This window comes from Gadus chalcogrammus, chromosome 4, assembly GCF_026213295.1.
Source record: "Gadus chalcogrammus isolate NIFS_2021 chromosome 4, NIFS_Gcha_1.0, whole genome shotgun sequence".
Taxonomy (NCBI): Eukaryota; Metazoa; Chordata; class Actinopteri; order Gadiformes; family Gadidae; genus Gadus; species Gadus chalcogrammus.
Genome location: NC_079415.1, coordinates 18,073,999 through 18,095,409, shown reverse-complemented (window position 1 = coordinate 18,095,409; position 21,411 = coordinate 18,073,999). Strand labels below are relative to the sequence as shown.

The 21,411-nt window shown below is 44.6% G+C and overlaps 2 protein-coding genes across 2 annotated transcripts in view; one reads left to right on the top strand and one right to left on the bottom strand.

Annotated features, from left to right (window-relative positions):
- pde8b (phosphodiesterase 8B) overlaps window positions 1-6,670 on the top strand; it is a 32,583-nt gene extending 25,913 nt beyond the window's left edge. Inside the window, 5 exon segments of the mRNA XM_056587874.1 lie at window positions 1,963-2,180; window positions 2,779-2,917; window positions 3,067-3,234; window positions 3,634-3,763; window positions 4,561-6,670. Of these exon segments, the coding sequence (XP_056443849.1) occupies window positions 1,963-2,180; window positions 2,779-2,917; window positions 3,067-3,234; window positions 3,634-3,763; window positions 4,561-4,670 (765 nt within the window). The 3' untranslated portion in view covers window positions 4,671-6,670.
- Window positions 5,871-19,348, bottom strand: wdr41 (WD repeat domain 41). The gene is made up of 14 exons (XM_056587875.1): window positions 19,165-19,348; window positions 18,913-19,031; window positions 18,486-18,598; window positions 17,306-17,354; window positions 16,729-16,857; window positions 16,043-16,105; window positions 12,231-12,342; window positions 12,076-12,138; window positions 11,314-11,412; window positions 10,591-10,775; window positions 10,160-10,281; window positions 9,533-9,618; window positions 9,086-9,219; window positions 5,871-7,746 (listed from the first exon to the last, which is right to left on the bottom strand). Exons 2-14 carry the CDS (start codon window positions 18,958-18,960, stop codon window positions 7,597-7,599), a joined length of 1,353 nt encoding a protein of 450 aa, XP_056443850.1. The 5' UTR covers window positions 18,961-19,031; window positions 19,165-19,348; the 3' UTR covers window positions 5,871-7,596.
- Window positions 19,349-21,411: the final 2,063 nt, after the last annotated feature.

The window sequence follows — 21,411 nt, the reverse complement described above, 5'->3', positions numbered from 1 at the left end:
TGTCTAAAGAGGAATACAAAAGACTGTGAAAAGGTAAAGGGCTGGAATTCCATCTTTATTCATGGTCCAAGCTGAGTTTCCTTCATTCTTGTGTTGAGTGCCACCTCAAGGGGAAGGGAAATACGTTTAGAGCGCCTTATTTTATTAATTAAAATATCGATATATGGGGCGATATTTCCTGTCTAACTCTTCAGGAATAAAGCATAAAAATGCAAAAAAAGTCTGACAAATAATATATATATCTATATATTTTATATATACTTTGAAATATATACAAATAGATTTATATTTATATGCATATATTTTGTCCCACGTCACAATAGAGTACTAAAGTGTGACGTCACGTTTCCATAGCAAAACAAACAAAATTACAAGGGGAAATCCTATGCCACACAAAGAAATATAGAAAAGGAACGTTCTTTTTGCGAATTGATTTGCAAGTTTGTTTTACCAATGATGTAAGTAATATTGAGAAATCTTTCTCGTGCTCGCAAATGTCTTTATAAAAACTTTTATAAAAACGCAAACTTTTGCTTTTAATACCCCAGAGGAATACATGAATGCCTCGACATGTTTAGATTGGTAGTGATTTTCACCTCTTGAAATGATTTATTTTCATTTTGAAAGATACAACACATGGAAGCAATGGAAAACGCCATCTCTCGTTCGGTTGTTTAGAACTGAAAGTCCGGTTGCCAGGACAACGTGACGTTGTCACTTTAGTAGCCCATAGTCAATCTTTGACTTGCCTCATCTCAAGGAAGCGTGTGGACAGCAGGGCTTTCTTGGCGGGGAATGGTTCTAGGTCAATGCATTGTGCTGACACATCCCTATATGTTAGCACTGCTACTTTTGGGTCATGAAATACAATACAAATGTTGTATTGTAGATATATTGTTGAACAGAAAACAAGAAGTTGGTTTTGCAACAAATCTTTTAATGTTTTCCATAAAGCCTATTTGAGACTTAGTAACCAGACTGGTTATCTAAGGCAGTATCTTGAACTTGTGTAACCCGGGTTGTGTATATCTCTCTGCAGAGTTAATAGAGATCAATGTTTTCTTCAATGGAGAGTCATGTGCTGGTGTTTTAATAAACTGGTCTCTGTTCGGGATCCTTGTGTTTGCTCTCTCTTCTGCCTTTTGCCCTGAGTGGTAAATACAATCAGTGGTGTCACAGCCAGGGCAAGCCCTTATTGACAATAATACAAATGTTTGCGTGCTTGTGCGTTCATTTTATATCCTAGATTTATCTGTAAGTGAATGGGACTACTTTTTCTCAAACCAGTAACGCATAGCACCACAAGCACTAGGTGGACTGAGAAAAGATTGTGCAACAAATATTATATTATTATATGATATATTATTATTATTATTATATTAATATTATATTAAATAAATATTATCATCGTGAGTGAGTGTCGGGGTTCGTAGAAGGGTCACCCCAGGGCGTCCATGTTTATGTACAAGACTAGGGCTACATTCCAATAGTCATTGTTGCTCCACCTTGCCTCCTAAACCTCTATTGCACCCACTGTTTCAATATGTACTGAGCTAGGAAGGCTCCAACAGCGGGCCAGTGGAAGTTCCATTAACAACACGCCTGTTTTACATTATTAATACTTTTAGCAGTTTAGGGAAAGTATCCCCTAAACTGGTCCTGTCCTCCTGCCCGACCACTAGCTACTGCTCACCAGCAACCTTTATCTAAACAGTGACTCTCCTTGAGTCTTAGGACCCACTGAGGCCCTGTGTACAGGCGACATGAACACAAACACACAGACTGTTGTGCAGGCCTACAGATAATGATAGAAAGTTAAACAAATAATCAATATGATTTACTACCGAATCCAAGCAACAGTGGAGGAGGAATAGGATCCAGTGTTGGAACGCAGCCTCAGTGGCAGGTCCTTAGGTCATCCCAGTGGTTCCTGATGTTCTGGATCCTGTGGATGTTCCTCAGGGCATTCTGGACCAGCTGGACGTGGTGGCGGCGCTGGTAGCGGCCACGGTGCACGATGTGGACCACCCGGGCCGGACCAACTCCTTCCTGTGCAACGCGGGCAGTGAGCTGGCCATCCTTTACAACGACACGGCGGTGCTGGAGAGCCACCACGCCGCGCTGGCCTTCCAGCTCACCGTCAGGGACAGCAAGAGCAACATCTTCAAGAACATCGACAGGTCGGCCTCTTCATTTACATTTACACTCAGGGGATTTTGCTTTTATCCAAAGTGACTTACAACCATTCATTCACACATTCACACACCGACGGTGGAGTCAACCACACAGGGAGACAGCCAGCTCGTCAGGAGCAGTCATGGTGAGGCGTCTTGCTCAGGGACACCTCGACACTCAGCATCTAGGAGGAGCCGGGGATCGAACTAGCAACTTTCCAGTTGCAAGCCAACCCGCTCTACCTCCTGAACTACTGCCACCCCCCCTTGTTGCTGCTGTCTTCATCATTCAGTCTGAAGCTTCTGAGATGTTTCAGAGACTTGGCAGCTTAGCTTCCAATGTGCTCTCACAAACAAGACTTCATTTCAGAGCTGATTCAGAGCTCCATGCTGTTGCAGGCGAGCTCAGATCTGGGCGAACAGCGTTTCACTTTCTATATCCCTTCCTATTTGCTGGGCTGATCCTGTCCCTGGAGGCGGGGATCAGTACGCAAGTCACTGGCGAACAGAACCTCGGCCAGCAGTAGTGAACTGTAAAAGGCCTCTCCCACTCGTCTGTACGTTATGTTGTTCCTGATGAAGTGCGTTCCCCTGCCGTGTGCAGGACCCAGTTCCGGACACTGCGGCAGGCCATCATAGACATGGTCCTGGCCACTGAGATGACTCGACACTTTGAGCACGTCAACAAGTTTGTCAACAGCATCAACAAGCCCATGGCTGCCATCGAGGAGTCCAACTCAAATGTGAGCACCGTACCCGTACATTTCAATGAACAAATCAATATTTATTTAAATGAATTCTGTATGTAATTGATTGAATGATTGATTAATTGATCTTTATGGTTTAATGAGCGATGAGCCGAATGAGAGCCATGAGCTGCTGCCCTCCTCAGAGCGAGAACAGTGACGGCGAGGGCCAGGAGAACATCAGGAGTTCTCCTGAGAACCGTCTGCTGATCAAGAGGATGATGATCAAGTGTGCTGACGTGGCCAATCCCTGCAGGCCGCTGGAGCTCTGCATCGAGTGGGCAGGACGCATCTCAGAGGAGTACTTCGCTCAGGTCGGTGTCAACAAGCTTGATTGACAGCGCAGGAATAGCAATCCGAAATGACTCATGTCTAATCGTCCCCATCTTATGCAAGGCGTTTGGTCAAATGCAATCTCCTGACATTCAGAACACTTTTATTTACTTTATCTATCTATTTTTAAGAATATAAGGCTTTCCACAATAACATAAAAAAATTGCATCACCTTTGTTTAGTCATCATCGGTATGATTTTTACAGAATGAAAAGGTGTTTTGTGCAAACCAATGTTTGCACACAGTCAACAAATTGAATCTATGAAGATGGAAGGATTGTGTAGATATCAGTAGGACGGGGCCTTCCCTGGTTATTCTAACACTAGAGTACTTAACCACAGTGGTCCCTGTGCGACCCCCCCCCCCCCCCCACCCCCAGACGGACGAGGAGAAGCTGCAGGGTCTGCCCGTGGTAATGCCCGTGTTCGACAGGAACACCTGCAGCGTGCCCAAGTCCCAGATCTCCTTCATCGACTACTTCATCACAGACATGTTTGACGCCTGGGACGGTAGGGGCTCACCGCCGGGGCGCTGTTCAATGTGGGCTTCATGGAGTATTGTTCACTGCATGCTGAGCTTCTTGAGTACCGTGTTCAGTGTGTACTGAAGTCTGAGTTCAGTGTGTCATCGTTCACTTGAATCTCAGTGGCAAGGGGGGGGTCCCTTACGGAGGTGGATCACAGCATGACAGGACCAGTGCACCCACAGGAGTCTGTAGTGTTCCACATCATACTATTCCCTCATTCCTCCCTTTCAATCCCCTCATGTCTTACATGATACAGCGTGCATGTTGCTTTGCAGCATACTTTATTATAAAGGGAGCAGAGAGGTTGAGGGCTGAGTGGGGTCATGTAGGCCTAACCCCCACCCACCCCGCTACCATTCCCACTGCTTTCTCCTCCCCATGAGGACCCTTGTTTACTGCTGACCCCGGGCCTAATGGAGGCCCCGGGGCCCCTGTGGGATTAAGGAAGGGAAATTCAGCAGAATCCTGGTCAGATCTCGCATTTCCTGTCCTCTCCGTTCCACGGGGAGAGGGTCTGAGCTCAGGGGGCCGGGTCGTGGTCTCTTACGTGCCATTTGGTGGTTAGAAAGCATCTTCAACACAGAGTGAATACCACTCTTAACATCCCCCACTGGGAATCGAACCCCTAACCCTGGAAGAGTGCGTGCATGTATATCTAGAAAGATCGATGTGGTTATATTTGTGTGTGTGTGTGTGTGTGCGTGTGCGTGTGCGTGTGCGTGTGTGTGTGTGCGTGTGTGCGTGTGTGTGTGCGTGTGTGTGTGTGTGTGTGTGTGTCAGCCTTTGCCAGCCTCCCCGGACTGATGGAGAACCTGTCTGAGAACTACAAATACTGGAAAGGCCTGGATGAGATGAAGTGTAAGAGTCTACGTCCTCCACCGTCTCCCTGACGCCCACCATCACCACCACCACCACCACCAGCTCCTCTCCTCCCTCCTCCTACGTCACCATGGGACATGTATCTATGTCTATACCGACCAACACTGCCACGCAGCGACAGCCAGAGGCCCTAGTCCAAAACAAACCGGTTCTTGAACCCTATTCTAGTGATGGACTGAAGCTCTGGGGGACAATATAGAGGACTAGGGGCCCGCACCTCTGGGGAACATGACAGGATTTAAGACTCCTCTTCCTGATCCAGTTTTTATGGTCTGATTGAGCATCTGAACAACAGAAGATAAAACCAATTTTAGCTCTTGACTGGCATTTCCCGCTCCGCCCCCCTTTCCGAACTGTCTCTGTGTTAGTAGAACATAGGACTTGTTTTGGACCGCAGGGCCCACCTGACAATCTTCACCAGGCCAGAGCCAATGGACCACGCTAGAACAAACAACTGCACTTTAGATGAATGCTGTTGAGCTTTCCTGGTTTTGGTTTAATTTATTAATATAATTATAATCATTATTTCAAGTGTTTTGAAAAAAAGTCTTAGTCTGTATATGTTGTTGTGGGACGACTAGGTACTTTACAGCATCTTGATCCAGTCTGTACCATTTCTTGTTTCATTTTGTATTATTTTACTGTAACGCTAACAAGAGCACTGTTAAACCTACACTGTACGTTTTCAGATTGACTGCCTATAGTGGTTTGCGTTGCAGCTGCAGCTGCAGCTGCAGTTAAAGCAAAATCGGTTTTTGCTTGCCGTCATTTTTTGCTGGCCGTCCCACAGTAGTACGGCCAGAATAAAACAATTAAGAGCAGATAATAATCCCTCGATGGATCGACTGGTAGATGGTTGCATTTAATCCTTGAGAAACATCCTAGTTCAGCGTAGATGGCTGCAATAGAAAAGTGACAGTGCAGCTTTGAGTTATTTTTAACTCTTGTGCACTGCCAAAATCTGTTGTGTTTCATGGGTGCTGTGTTAAGTGAACATAGCGGTGAGATCCTTTCTGTTATACAGTGTTACAGTAACTCAATGGCAGTGGCAGGCTGTTTAATCCTGACCAACCAAACACTACTTTCAGGTGTAATTTATTCTCTCCTTAATTTAGCAGCCACACTAAGGTCCAACCATAATGCAATCAAAATGTTACAGTAGTATTTATACACACAAGTTCTTATGTGCGCCCTCTGGTGGATATCGAGGACAACTGCAGAGACACAGCTGTGTGATCGCAAAACAGTGGAAACTAACCCCAACCTCCCAAATCTTTTTTTTTTTCAAATGTTTTAAAATACTACAGATGGTTTAAATATTCAACTCTATTTTGATCTCTTTCTGGGGATATTGGAAGCAAAGGAAGACTTGTTGTCTGCTTGTTCTCATCATTATTAATGTTTTGACCCTTAATAGATGGCTTCACCACAGCCATCTCAGCATACATGGTGTTAGCGTGTTTTAGGCCTGTATATGTATATATTTATAATGTGGAATGGCCTTAAGTGTTTCTCTGTGCAGATTTCCTTATTGTCGCAGTACTCCTGAATACTAGTGTTACTTTAGTTATGGAGAGGGCTCCGATACTCATTCAATGTCACAGTGTTTTCTTTCAGGATGTGTTTATATAATGTCAACATGTGTCCCATGTACATTTTGGTTCAACCTGACGGGAAACGGATCAACCGTACACATCAGTCTGATCATGTCAAATTATGTTTTGTTGTGGACACAATATGCTTTTTTTTTTTCTTTTCTTTTTTACCCCCTCCAGCGACTCACACACCAACTGTATGGAACCATTTTGTAATAATAAAAAGAAAAAGATTGATTTCCAAGCAAAGTGATGATTTAAGTTCAACAGGTTGCTGGCCTCTCCCTTCAGTATCTCTCTGGGCCACCAGACCGTACTTGGGGACACCTTCTGAACCAGAACACATGACGTCCACAGTGTTCTCCCTTAAGCCACAGGGGTCCCCTCATAAACCCTGACATATCCCAGCCTTATATGTCGAAAAAACGAAGATCAAAAATATAAAAATGTTTTAAAAATAAATGTGCAAATACAAACTAAGAAATACTTCTTGATAAACAATCGTAATCAATAGAAAACAATAACAAAAGTAAAGTGGAGTCATTCCTTCTGAGGCCTAACCGAATGATGGAGAACAACATTTGACCTCCCTCAGACCTCCACCCTCTCCTGTGGTCATGAGGGAAGGCCAACGCAATTATCTCCTATTTCTAGGTAATCTACTTCCAGTTCCCTGTAATTGACATCTGTTTTTCAATTAAAGCAAGATGCTGACACAAAATAAACCACACAGTGTCAAATAACAGACATCCATATCTTATATAATAATATTATTCATAATGGTAATAAAAATATACTTGATCAATCCCAAGTACGATACAATGTTCTTTAATTCCATATAAAATTTGACAAATAAGAGATGAATAAACAATTAAGATTATTAAAATATAAAGTGAAATTTAATATAACCAGGACTTCTAGTTTGGCACAACCAATAATTCATACATTAAACACTTAAACGTAAAGCCAGTGATACACAGCGATCTTCAGTGGAACAAATTGTATACAAGCAGATGTGAAAAATAAACTAAAAAGAAATGTTGTGCCACAAAATAGGCACACAGACATTAAATATTAAACTGTTACAAAACACAGTCGTTTTTATCATCCATTGAGGCAAAAGGAAACAGACATTTCTCGCAGGTCAAAGTTGCAATCGCTAAATAATACTCATCATATCCGGAATGCAGTTTTCCAAAATCCATCGACCACAACAGTACAGAAAAGGTGCATGCGGAGGGACATTCGTCTATCATCAGAAGGACATGCACTGTGCAGCTCCTACGGCAACCACTAAATAAAATAATACTGCAAAGCATGATGGGCAACGTCTCCGGCCACCCTACCAGTCGCCGGCAGGGGGCCCAGACTCCAGCCTCCTGAAGAGCTCCAGGCTGCGCAGGTGAGACTGCCGCTCGGCGTTCTTCCACAGGATCATCAGGTGGTCGGTGGAGCAGGTCACCACTCCGTGCCCGACGAAGCTCAGGAACATCTGAGGAGCATGGAGAACATCAAACACACATGAGGACACAACCTATACCACAGAGAACATCCAACAAACACACATACACACACAGCGAGGACACAAGCTATACCACGGAGAACATCAAACATACACAAGGACACAACCTATACCACGGAGAACATCAAACAAGCACGAGGGCACAATCTATACCACGGAGAACATCAAACAAACACGAGGGCACAATATATACCATGGAGAACATCATACGCACACGAGGACACAACCTATACCACAGAGAACATCAAGTCACACCGAGGAAACAACCAATACCATCGAGAACAACAAACACACAGCGAGGACACAACCTATACCATGAAGAACATCAAACACACACCAAGGACACAACTTATACCACGGAGAACATCAAACACACACAAACACAGCAAGGACACAACCTATACTAGTCAAGGATGATAGGTTTTTGAGTTGAGGCAGAAACAAAGATAAAGCCTGCTCCTTAATGAGCTGTCTCTGTACTGTCTAACCCCTACCTGATCCTTAATGTCTCTGTACATTCTAACCCCTACCTGCTCCTAAATGTCTCTGTACTGCCTAACCACTAACTGATCCTTAATGTACTGTCCCCTACCTGATCCTTAATGTCTCGGTACTGTCTAGCCCCTACCTGCCCCTTAATGTCTCGGTACTGTCTAGCCCCTACCTGCTCCTTAATGTCTCGGTACCGTCTACTCTAACCCCTACCTGCTCCTTAATGTCTCGGTACTGTCTAGCCCCTACCTGCCCCTTAATGTCTCAGTACTGTCTACTCTAACCCCTAACTGCTCCTTAATGTCTCGGTACTGTCTAGCCCCTACCTGCTCCTTAATGTCTCAGTACTGTCTACTCTAACCCCTAATTGCTCCTTAATGTCTCGGTACTGTCTTGCCCCTACCTGCTCCTTAATGTCTCAGTACTGTCTACTCTAACCCCTAACTGCTCCTTAATGTCTCGGTACTGTCTACTCTAACCCCTAACTGCTCCTTAATGTCTCGGTACTGTCTAGCCCCTACCTGCTCCTTAATGTCTCGGTACTGTCTAGCCCCTACCTGCTCCTTAATGTCTCAGTACTGTCTACTCTAACCCCTATCTGCTCCTTAATGTCTCGTACTGTCTAGCCCCTACCTGCTCCTTAATGTCTCAGTACTGTCTACTCTAACCCCTATCTGCTCCTTAATGTCTCGGTACTGTCTAGCCCCTACCTGCTCCTTAATGCTTCAGTGCTGTTTAACCCCTAGCTGATCCTTAATGTCTTTGTTCTGTCTTGCCACAGTTTTAGGAGACGTTGTCAATGGTCGTGACCTCCTACCTGGACCGCCCCCGAGTGGCCGATCAGATCTCCTGTCAGCTCCAGGGTTCTGATGTTCGGGACCTCCGTTATCTTCCTCGAGGGAAGCTCCGCCTGTTTACTGGATCGCCCGAATGACCACAGTCCAAAGAACCCTGGAGAGAGGAGCAGGGTCAGAGGTCAGGAGGAAGACTCAGAGTAAGGCCCCTCAGGAGTAGGAGCCCTCAGGAGCGAGACCACTCAGGAGAGGGACCACCCAGGAGTAGGACCACCCAGGAGTAGGACCACCCAGGAGTAGGACCACTCAAGAGTAGGACTCCTCAGGAGTAGGACTCCTCAGGAGTGAGACCACTCAGGAGTGAGACCACTCAGGAGTGAGACCACTCAGGAGTAGGACCAACCCCAGGGTTTTACCTGCTGTATTGACCTTACTTAAGGGAGCAGCAGTGTTATTCTGTGTGGGCGTACCTGGAGAGGCTGCCTCCGCAGGTAAGGGCAGGTCCTGGATCTCCCACATCCTCACACTGCCGTCTTCAGAGCACGACATCAATTCACTAGCAACACACAAACACAGGCACACACACCGTACACATCAGAAACACAACATGCATGACCAGTCAGAAGAGTCATCTTCCCTATTGTCATACAATTAATTTCCTGCCACACTCACTACGTCCTACTCCCTCTTCCAATTTCAAATCCCTTATATTTCACTACAGGGGGGTGGGTTCTAAAGTACTGTTCCCGACCAACCGACGGTTCTATGAATCATCGCAGGGTGAAGCCTGGCTCTCATAGATCCTCCTTTCAGCAATGCCATTGATTGAAACATATATGCAGCGAAATAAAGTTAAAGTACCTAGATGAGAGGTATGAACCCAAAGTCAGATTTGTTGGACATCTGGGTGACATCTCTCTGATTTCACTGCATTAGTCACTTTTGCCAAGGGAGATGCATATGGCTTAGGAGGTAGAGCGGGTTGACACACACACACACACACACACACACACACACACACACACACACACACACACACACACACACACACACACACACACACACACACACACACACACACACACACACACACACACCTGTCTGACAGCAGCATGGTGTGCAGGATGTTGGAGTCGTGGGCGGCCCTCCTGTAGGCCACCACCGTCTTGGTGAGGACACTGTATACGTACAGACCGCTGCCCACTGCTGCCAGGATTAGCTGGAACGAACACACACACACACACACACACACACACACACACACACACACACACACACACACACACACACACACACACACACACACACACACACACACACACACACACACACACACACACACACACACACACACACACACACAGTGTTTTAGAGGCTCATCTGAAGGGATTAGCATGTAGTTCCTCTAGCGGCCTTTAGGTGGCTCATGGCCCCGCCAGCATTCAAAGTCATTTAATTTTTGTATCAATTAATTAGCTACGCTACCAGTCCAACTCAGCAGCCACACATTCACCTCACTCCTTCTTACCGTGCCATTGGTGGTCAAATGCTGAATGGACATCTCGCAGGGCTTCGGAGAGCCCAGTCGGATTTCACTCTGGCTGTCGGCCTGTGACTCCTCCCACAGGATGTGCTCATAGGCCAGGATGTTCCAGTCGCTGGCGTCCCATAGGATGAGCTCGCCCACATGGGAGCCGCTGGCAAACAGCTCGTCTGGAAAAGGAAGACCGCACATTGAGGTTCCTTGTGGAAACCCAGTCCTGCATCGAGAACCACCAAGATCCAGGTCGCTGCTCAGAGACACGCCCCTCATTCACCATACCTAATCAAAACACTGCGTTGAGTTGGTTGCCAGACACCAAGGGGTTTGAGAGAACACAACATATCTTTCATAAAGATTTCCTTTGATTAGAGCTGTGTCCGGATTTGCCCTAGAGTTGATGTAGATCTGGGGTAGGAATTGCTCTACTGCCCCCTTGTGTTCACTTCAAGAAGAGGTGGAAGTTTATATGCAGGCAGCTCTATAAAATCCACGTTGTGTATCTTAGTCACACCATGGGCCTTTCTCAAACGTGCACAACTCTGAATTCAACGTCAGGGTTATGGAGTCTGCTTACACAAACACAGTGTGCGTGTGTGTGCGTGTCTGTGTATGCTCATGTGTTTCCGGTATCCGGTACAATACATCTCTTCTCATTGAAGAACATTGGCCCTGACAAACAGCCACAACTTAACAAAGCTGATGTCTGACCATTGACGGGGATGAGGGTACGGATGTTGTCCTGGTGGTCCGAGAGGCAGCGGACCTTGGCCAGGGTCAGCGGCAGTTCAGCCGTCAGCCTGTAGATGACTGAAAGAGATAAAACAACATGGTGGTTTTTGACAAATGCTTAAAGATCCTATATCAGGCTTTTTTTAGGGTCAATAATTGCATTTGGGGGTACTACTAGAAAAGGGTTTCATGTCTGTATGTTAAAAATACCCCACATCATTCTCACACTGTTCATTTCCGCAAAAACAATTTCCACGTCTTTCCAAATCGATGTTCTGTATCATGTCGCTAAAAGGCCCCCCTCCCGAGTAGCCCAGTCTGCTGTGATGGACTTAGATTTTTCTAGTTTAGCAGACATAAAACATGTACACATACATCATATAACAGTCCAAAGCAAAGGGAAAAGTCGAATATGCATGACATCACCCCTTTAACGTCTTAAGCTCCAGCTTATTTTGAATTGTCTAATTTGTCTAATTCATATGCTTGGTGTTTGAGTTGTGTTTGGTGTGTGTAAAAATGAATTATATGTGCTTGGAGCGGATTCTCTCATGTTTAATTTGATACGACTATTCCTACATAATAAGGGCAGTGTTGTATGCCTTTTGCTGCAAGAGTGATCATGGTCTTCCCAAATCTGGGGAACCTCGAGTTTAAGACTCAGCCTTCATGGGGTCAGGGGGTAAAGGCTGACAGGAACCTCTCTGATTCTATCTAAATAGCACAGCAGTGTTCTCTTACCGATATCTTTATCCATGGCTGCTGCTATGCAGTTCTTGGGCAACTCTACCAGTGCTGTGATCCCTAAAACCACAAACATGATCAAACATCTAGCACCAAGTGTCCTGATTTCAAACTGATCATTTTTCAGAGATCTACTGGTTACTATTTCTCACCAGTGTCGCTGTGGTTCTGTTGTTGGCACTGCAGCTGGAAATCGATGTTCCAAACACACAGCTCTGCTCCCCCAGAGAGCCACACGGACAGACGTTCTAGCACCAGCAGACACTGAGGAACACAGAACGTATCATCACTACCGTAGTCCTACTTAGAACACAGAGACAAACACTGAAGAACACAAAACGTATCATCACTGGTTCCCCTTAGAACACAGATATTCTAGAACCAGCAGACACTGGGGAACACAGAAAGCCTCATCACTGGTTGTCCTTAGAACATGGACATTCTACAACCAGCAGACACTGAGGAACACAGAACGTATCATTATGGTTTTCCAAAAGTGAAACATGGGAGAGTTCCACTCTCTCACCCCTATAAAACATACCAACAACACTCCTGAAAACTATCCCTGAATCTAAGATCTTAAAGATGCCATGGCTGTTCCATAATAACTAGAGTTTTCGCGCGCGCTTTACGCACGCTCAACCTCTCGTTGTAATTAAACCCATAGCAGTAATGTGGAAACCCCAGTCGATTATGTAACAAATTTCTGCACATTTTCTGTTACTACGTATAACATTCGTTCACCACAAATTACTCTTAAAAGCAGTGCCAACATTTAATTATTTTTTAACCATTCAGCGAACAAAAGGCAACAGGCTGATTATCATTGAGGGGGCCACTCAATGACATGCAGAAGCGTCATCAACACGCCAACTGAAGTGGTGTGAGAAATACCGACTGTCTACTCCTCATTCACATATAAGGTTATTTACATTTTCTACGTAGAAAATATTACCTCAGGAGTAAATATTATTCCGGAGATTTTCAGGGTACAAATGTCCGAATATGTTGTTCACAAATACGGCCCATCGGGAGAATATCAGGACTTACACATGTGTCTGAAAGCAGCTAGTGTGTGGTAACAGGGGTAATTGTTCAATGGAAAGTGTAGCATACTATTCATGCAAATCAATTATTAAATAGCTTTTACTGTTATTCAGGGCTGAAAAGTGCATTGACATTTTAAAATGCAAGGCAACTACTATTGGTTAGTTGAAAATAATAATCATCATTGAGGTTAAACATCTCTTCAAGTGTCCTGGTCAAGACAGGCAGCAGTAGCCTACAGTCACACATAGCATACAGGCAAAACATAAGAAAAATAAAACAACTAAAACAGTCCGCAGTGGGGAAGGCGGATATAAATATCGCAAGAATTTTCGTGAGGCTCAAGGAGGCTAGTAATATTAAGTTTGAGCAACAAAGAGTAAAGACACTTCGGGAGGCCAAGGATTAGAGTAATATTACATTTGAGGAATAAAGTGTAATCTTGTGGTGGACTCTATATACATAATTCACCTTACTGTGTTATTGACGTGTTTTCGTTGTGTTATAGGGACACTGTATCTTAAAGATCAACGTGACTTGTGTGTTGATATGCCGGTCGGCGCGATGTTAGAATTTAACGTCTTTTAAATGACAAAAAGAACGACCTTCCGTTGCTCGTTGAGGTGAGAAAATATCTCTTCCCTTCTTTTATCGCAATTTCTACAAAATAGACAGAACGTCTTACCTGGGAGAGTATGTTGACGGCAGAGCCGTTATGTTTAAAAACATAACGTCTTACCTGGGCGAGTTTGTCGATGGGGTGCGTGCACATGCATGTGTATTCCTACCTGCGCATGTGTCGATGGCGGAGCCGTTATGTTTAAAACATAACCTCTTACCTAGGCGAGTGTCGCTGTGGTGTCTGCGCGTGCGCATGTGTTCTTACTTGTGCGTGTGTAAATGATGGAGCCGTTATGTTTAAAAACATAACGCCTTATCTCGGTGATTGTGTCGCTGCCGTTGTCTTGACGTGCAGTGTGTGTGTGCGCTTCCGTGTATGTGTCGCTGCCTTTGTCTTGACGTGTGGTGTGTGCGCGTGCGTGCATGTGTGTGTGCCTTTCCGTGTATGCGTATGTGCGGTGTGTGTATGCGGTGTGTATGCGGGTGCTTGCGGTTTATGTATGCGTTTGCACGTGCTGTCAGTGTGTTCGAGCTGCAGGATCATATTGTGTCTTTAAGACATTAAAGGGTACCATATAACCATCCATCACTCTCTGACCCACTTGGTTTATACCTCTGTGTTGCCATGATTTGTTTGTTAATGTTTTCGGCACATGAGTTACTTGAGGAACTGGTGCGACAGGCCTGCTATTATAGTAGTAAGAAATTGCGAGCAGCAAATGAATCATTGACTTGCACCTAACATTTATAAACCATTTAATAATAAAAAAAAATCATAATTTTTATCATCTTCTTAAACACAAAACAAAACAAACAAAACAATCACAAACCTCATAAACATACATCACAAGATAACAAAATTCACAGGACATTACAAAACAATACACAGTACAACAGGGGGGGCTGCAGATCCATAATATTCAATAAATTCATTTAAATGCCCAGTTTCTCAAATACAGCCTTATAAGGTCTTAAAAAAATCCATGGACCTTCATCCCCACAGTCAAGATCAATGAGGAACGAGGTTGCACGTTCCATTGACAGGAAATTCATAAAGTCTTTTAACCAATTGCCAGTGTTGAAGCAATTTGGTTTCTGTACTTTCCAATTCCTCATAATGATTTGTTTAATCAACCAAGCTATAATGTGTTGCGTAAGAGTTTACTCTATATTTTCTACTCTACTGCCTAAAAGGCAAATTAGTGGGCAGAGTGATATTTTCACTTTCAGAATATAAAACAAGTTACAGATCGAATCTTTCTGAAAACTCTTTACTGAGGGGCAAAGCCACATTAGATGTATCAATGTTCCTGCCTCTCCGCAACCATGCCAACACAAATGGGAGAGGGACTTGTCCATTTTCTTTAATCTGCTTGGTGTTATATATGCCCTGTGCAAGATTTTTATTTGAAAAATGTTATATCTTACACATTTGGATAAGGCTGTTGTGTTTTTGGTAAGTTTATCCCACTGTGCATTACTCAGGGGTGTGCCCAAGTCCTGTTCCCATTTGTGTTGAATAGAGGATAGGCTGTCAAGGGATGCAGTGGTCAACAGTTCATATAATCTTGACACTGTTCTCCTCCCTGATGCAATCTCCCTCAGTTTTATGTCCAGATCTAAATCCTGTACTATGTGTTCTTTTGAAATAAGTAACCCCAAATTTGATTTTAATTGTATACATGCAAAAAAGTTGACGTCTTTTAAATCATATTGTGTCTTTAAGACATTAAAGGGTACCATATAACCATCCATCACTATCTGACCCACTTGGTTTGTACCTCTGTGTTGCCATGATTTGTTTGTTAATGTTTTCCCACCCACTTTTAATAGGGGGTTACTCCATATAGGGCATGATGGTAAATGTTTGCTCCATTGAAATGGAGACGCTTCTGTGTAATTTTTTATTACCTCACAGGAACATTTATTAAGAGGATTGACTATTTTCAAATTGGTTTTGGGGTAATACCATGAAGCGGTTAGGAAGAAAGATTTGTCTTGGTTGGCTAAAATTCTTTCCTCAACCCATTTCAAACTCCCTTACTTGTGGGCCTGTATAGGCCCACAACAAAGGAAACCTAGCATTATAAGAAAGAAAATAAGAATAAACATCTGGGACTCCCAATCCACCTCTTTTCCTCAGTGTCGATAATCTTTTGTAGCTGATTCTTGGTTTTATATTACTCCACAAGAAATCAGAGAATAATTTATTAATTTATTTTAACCAGTAAAGAGGGAATTTAAGTGGAATTGCTGATATAAGGAATAATAATCTTGGAAAAAAAATAATCCTTACCTTGACCGAGGACTGGAGGTCTGAAATAGTCTGGACTCTGTTTCCTGTGTCTGGATCCCACAGCTGGTCACTCAAGCATTGAGGAAACATAAAGCGCACGAGGAGGACCACAAGCAGGACTATATGTAGCATTCATTAAAAACAATGAGTATAACTATACTGTGCAAGCACGAGTAAGGTGTTCTAACAGGACACATTTTAAAGAGACACAGCATGGGATTAAACACAGCAGGAGTGTGGGAGAGACCTCAATCAATCCTCTGATTGGAGAGAGCGAGACAGAGAGAGCGAGAGACAGAGAGAGCGAGAGACAGAGAGAGCGAGAGACAGACAGACAGACAGACAGACAGACAGACAGACAGACAGACAGACAGACAGACAGACAGACAGACAGACAGACAGACAGACAGACAGACAGACAGACAGAGAGAATGAGAGAGGAAGCGATAGAAAGACAGACAGACAGACAGACAGACAGACAGACAGACAGACAGACAGACAGACAGACAGACAGACAGACAGACAGACAGACAGAGAATGAGCGAGAGACAGAAAGACAGACAGAGAGAGAGAGAGAGAACGAGAGAGGGAGCGAGAGACAGAAAGACAGACAGAGAGAGAGAGAGAGAACGAGAGAGGGAGCGAGAGACAGACAGAAAGAGATAGGTGCTTGGGACTATGGATACACTGAGGCTGCGGTCGGAGGAGGCGGTGACCAGCGAGGTGTGGGGGCTGTCCCTGGAGAAGCGGGTCAGCGTTGCCATGGCAGTGATCTGCTGGGAGTGACCCCTCATCTCCAGGAGCTTCTCCCCAGTCTGGAACCAGCACACACACACACACACACACACACACACACACACACACACACACACACACACACACACACACACACACACACACACACACACACACACACACACACACACACACACACATCAAAATACACACAAACACACATCACACAATACACACAAGCATCACAATACACGTGCACACAAAAATACACACGCATCACAATGCATACCCACACAAAAACACACGTGGGTGTGCACACACATATTAACATACACACATGCATTCACAATTTCACATCAAAATAAAAACACACAGGCAAAGTTATCACACATACCAACTCACAATACACACACACAAACAAATGAACAAATATAAACATACACAACAAAGTCCACAAACATACACACAGATCACATAACATGTAAAAACGAACTATTCAACCAAGAAAACATCCACATTAAAATTCACCTCGATGTTCCAGACCAGAACCAAGCCATCGTCTCCAGCTGAGGCGAACCTTCAACACAGGAGGATCAGCTGGATGAGCCACGACACACTACATACATGATCTGCATCTTAAATACTCTCATCCATCAGACCAGCTCAAAAAAAAGAGATGGCACAAATAAAGACCAACTAACTAATACACACATAATGGATAAGGACAAGAGACTAATTACATTTTGGTTCTTCTATTAGACATTGGTTGTAATTGACAATAAAGCTGACTTTGACTTCGACTTTGACTTCAACATTGAATACTCATATATTGATGAGGCACAAACGTAGATACAATTGCAAAATGAAATAATGCTGACTATTGCTGTGCCTCAGTAGCTATGTAATAAAATATTATTTTTTTTAATGGGATTCTTCTTAGTTAGGAATCATCCACCGTACCACATGTCCATCCCCCCCAGATAGACCAAACAGAAACATTGTTAACTTATACACTTGACCTCTGACTCCTCTCCTCCATCTCCACCCTCCCTAAACTGGTTCAGACCCAAACAGAACAAAAGGAAAGGACAGAGGTAAGAGCTGTGAGGAGGAGAGCAGGAGAGGGGGAGGAGGACAGACCGACTCAACGCATCAGAAGCAATTTGGGCAAAAATGATGTGGCCTTTGGCCTGTGGGGGGGGGGAGCTAGAGGAGGAGGCTGTTACCGGGGGTGACCAGGTGTGACACCATAGGGAGAAACACACACACACACACACACACACACACACACACACACACACACACACACACACACACACACACACACACACACACACACACACACACACACACACACACTTTGGTTACGCTACAAACCCCAATTCAGCCCCTTATGCTAACCCTGTCTCTATTGGTGGAGAGAGCAGTAGCAGGTGGGGATGTTTGGCCGTCTGGAGGGGTTGCATTGCGTGTTTTGGGGTGAGAGTAATAAGAGGGTTTGTATTCAGGGTGTGCACCTTACTCGCTCCATGGAGCCACCGCCCGGCCCGTGTGGGCCTTGATGTGCTCTTGTCATGCTCTCTAAGTTTTGCTGCAGAAAAGGATCTCCTGTCAATCCGTGATTTAACCCCCCCACCCCCCCATCCCCCCTGGCAAGGGTGTGGGGTGGAGGGGGGTAGAAGATAGGGGGTGGGGGAGGGGTGCTCACCTAAAGTCATCAATCTGCACCAGAAATCGAACAATGTCGAAATGTCCTTTCAGCACCTGCAGCTCAGTGAACCAGTTTTTTGGCTGTTCCTCTCCGATGCACAAGACGGAGTTCTTCGTCAGACAGTTAGTGCAGACATGGCGGAGAAAGAGAGAGAGAAAGAGAGAAAGAGAGACAGACAGACAGACAGACAGACAGACAGACAGACAGACAGACAGACAGACAGACAGACACAATTGCTCTGCTTGTTTCGAATTGACAGAATAATGTAGCAAACTAGCACATTATCAAAATATGTAGAAGAGCGTGCTTGTGCGTGGGTACGTGTGTGTGTGTGTGTGTGTGTGTGTGTGTGTGTGTGTGTGTGTGTGTGTGTGTGTACGTGTACGTTCTTGCATGCGTGTGTGTGTAGGGGGGGGTATCTTACCTCGACGGCACGTTGGGCATCCCGACCCCCAAGCATCCACCGGAACATGACTATGGGTCGACCACCAGATGGATGTCACCCAGCTCTCTCGGTTCACCTCTGGAGGAAACTGGGCTGGGCTGAGGACCGCGGTTGCTTTACAATACATACGCTGACACGACTATAGACGAACTAAATACAATATTATATAAATACAATATATCTCGCAATAAAAGATTGTACAGAACGAAACGCCAACCTGGGTTATCTTACCTAATGCTTTGACAGAACTGATTACAGATGTTGGTTCCGATGGTGTCCTACACCTGAGAGCAATGGGCATGAGGGCTGAATGTAAACATGGTTATTCCGTTATACCAAAATTAAAACCTGTGTTTGTCGATTTAAAACCTGCATCCGTAACTCGGACCACAACAATATCACATGACCAGAGCTACGGAAGCTCGTCAGGGTGAAGTGCATTGAAAGGTTTTCTTGCCAGGTGGAAAGTCTTCGCATCACTTACTTTGCTTCACGGCCAAGCGCATATCTTTTAGGATTTACATGTAAATCCGTGTTGGCCGCCTCACTTAATAAGCTATAATGTACGGGGTTCACTGATATTGTGAAAAATACCACAAAATATGTTTTACAGACACGATCCGCCACTAGATGGCAGTGTGTAACAATCCCATGAGATTATCAACGTTCTCTCTTCTGTCAAATGTTACAAGAAAACTTAAACCAGCACTGACACACACACACACACACGCACACACGCACACACACGCACACGCGCGCGCGCACATACACTTACACACACGAATGCACGCACGCAAAAGCACACGTACACACGCGCGCAGACATACACACACAGGAGGAGGGAGAAAATAGGCTAAGTGTGACTGTAACGCTGCTGAGCAGATTGAGACGAGCCGCGGTGTGTCTTCGCGGTGTGTCTTCGCGGTGTGTAGGCCTGTGACCTTCACGGAGGTTCAGATGCACTGATTTCTGATTTAGTGTCGATCCGCCGCGCTTGTCAGGGCCTGGGAGGTGCTTTCCATGCGGTAATAGAAAAGCTCAAGGGCAAAGAGAGAGAGAGAGAGAGAGAGAGAGAGAGAAAGAGAGAGAGAGAGAGAGAGAGAGAGAGAGAGAGAGAGAGAGAGAGAGAGAGAGAGAGAGAGAGAGAGAGAGAGAGAGAGAGTGTGTGTGTGTGTCGTGTGTGTGTGTGTGTGTGTGTGTGTGTGTGTGTGTGTGTGTGTGTGTGTGTGTGTGTGTGTGTGTGTGTGTGTGTGTGTGTGTGTGTGTGTGTGTGTGTGTCCAAGACGGGTATGTGTGTGGGACTTCGATTTTTTATTTTTTTTTCGTAGATTTTCAAGCTACGCTGTTTTGAGTATTTGTTAAGTCGAAAATGTCTGAACTTATATGACACTGAACAACACTATACTGAACTATAGAACTAGCTTACTTGCAGGAGGGGCTGAGCAGTCCAATTCAGAGGAACACCCCTTCAACCACAAAAGAAAACGGAATATAAATCAGGATATTAGAACTACGTTGCATGTATTTGATTGGGTAAGTTATTTGATTGGTTCACTAAGGGTGTTTATATGCTGCCACAGCTTCACAGTAGGGGACCCAAACTATTGGGACGGGGCGGATGTGACCACAGGCCCTCAGGAGAGGAGGCCATGTAGAAGGCTGACATGGGGGGCCTTACCCCAGAGCAGGCCGGAGCAGGAGTCATGCATTACTACATCCCGGCAGCTGTCACTCTGATTGGTCACGTGATCCTGACTGTAATTTGCCGGTCGGTTCAGTCATCTCAGGTTAATTATCGACGCTGGCCTATTTAAAATCAGACACACATTGGTTCACAAACACACTGTATTTCTCTTTCACTCACATTCTCTCTCGCTTTCTATCTCCCCCTCTCTCTTTGATGGTTTCAAACAAGCAGTCTCCATCTCTCTCTCTAATGTTCTCCTCATCTTCTCATGTGAATAGATAATAGACCAAAATCCAATCTCTTCATCAGCATGTAATAAAATGGAGGAGCCTTTCTTTAAACAGTGACTGATGAGGGATTTGTGAGGGCTGTCCGTCGGTCCGGCTGAAATCGGACGGCCCAGGACCTACCAGGACATCAGCTTGAGGGAGGGAGGGGTTCTGAAGTTATCTTCAAATGGGATTTCTATTGCCATCTGGACCAAAAAGCAGCCAGAGATCCTCCCAGACTCTGCCTGTCAAATCCCATTAGATTGGCTCTCCGTTACCGGTGCCTACAAGTCCTGATTAGGTGCCAACCTCATCATACCACCGTACTAGAGCCATACAATGCATGTATTGTAGTCAATCCAATATTTCTAATATTGGATTGACCAATATTTTAATTAGATATAGGCCTATTATAGATAATTTGTGGTTTTATGTTCTATATAATATTTTATGTATCTGATCTAATTTGGGTGATCTAGACAGATCTAAACATGTGAAAATGTACACAAATTAATTACTATT

Bases quoted from the DNA above. Each gene is read 5' to 3' on its own strand.
- wdr41 (XM_056587875.1), bottom strand. From the start codon at position 18,960: ATGTTCCGGTGGATGCTTGGGGGTCGGGATGCCCAACGTGCCGTCGAG. The intron at 16,106-16,728 runs GTATCCATAGTC...TTGAGTGACCAG, and splicing joins CCTCCGACCGCAGCCTCAGT to CTGTGGGATCCAGACACAGG. The intron at 12,343-16,042 runs GTAAGGATTATT...TGTGTTCCTCAG, and splicing joins ACCTCCAGTCCTCGGTCAAG to TGTCTGCTGGTGCTAGAACG.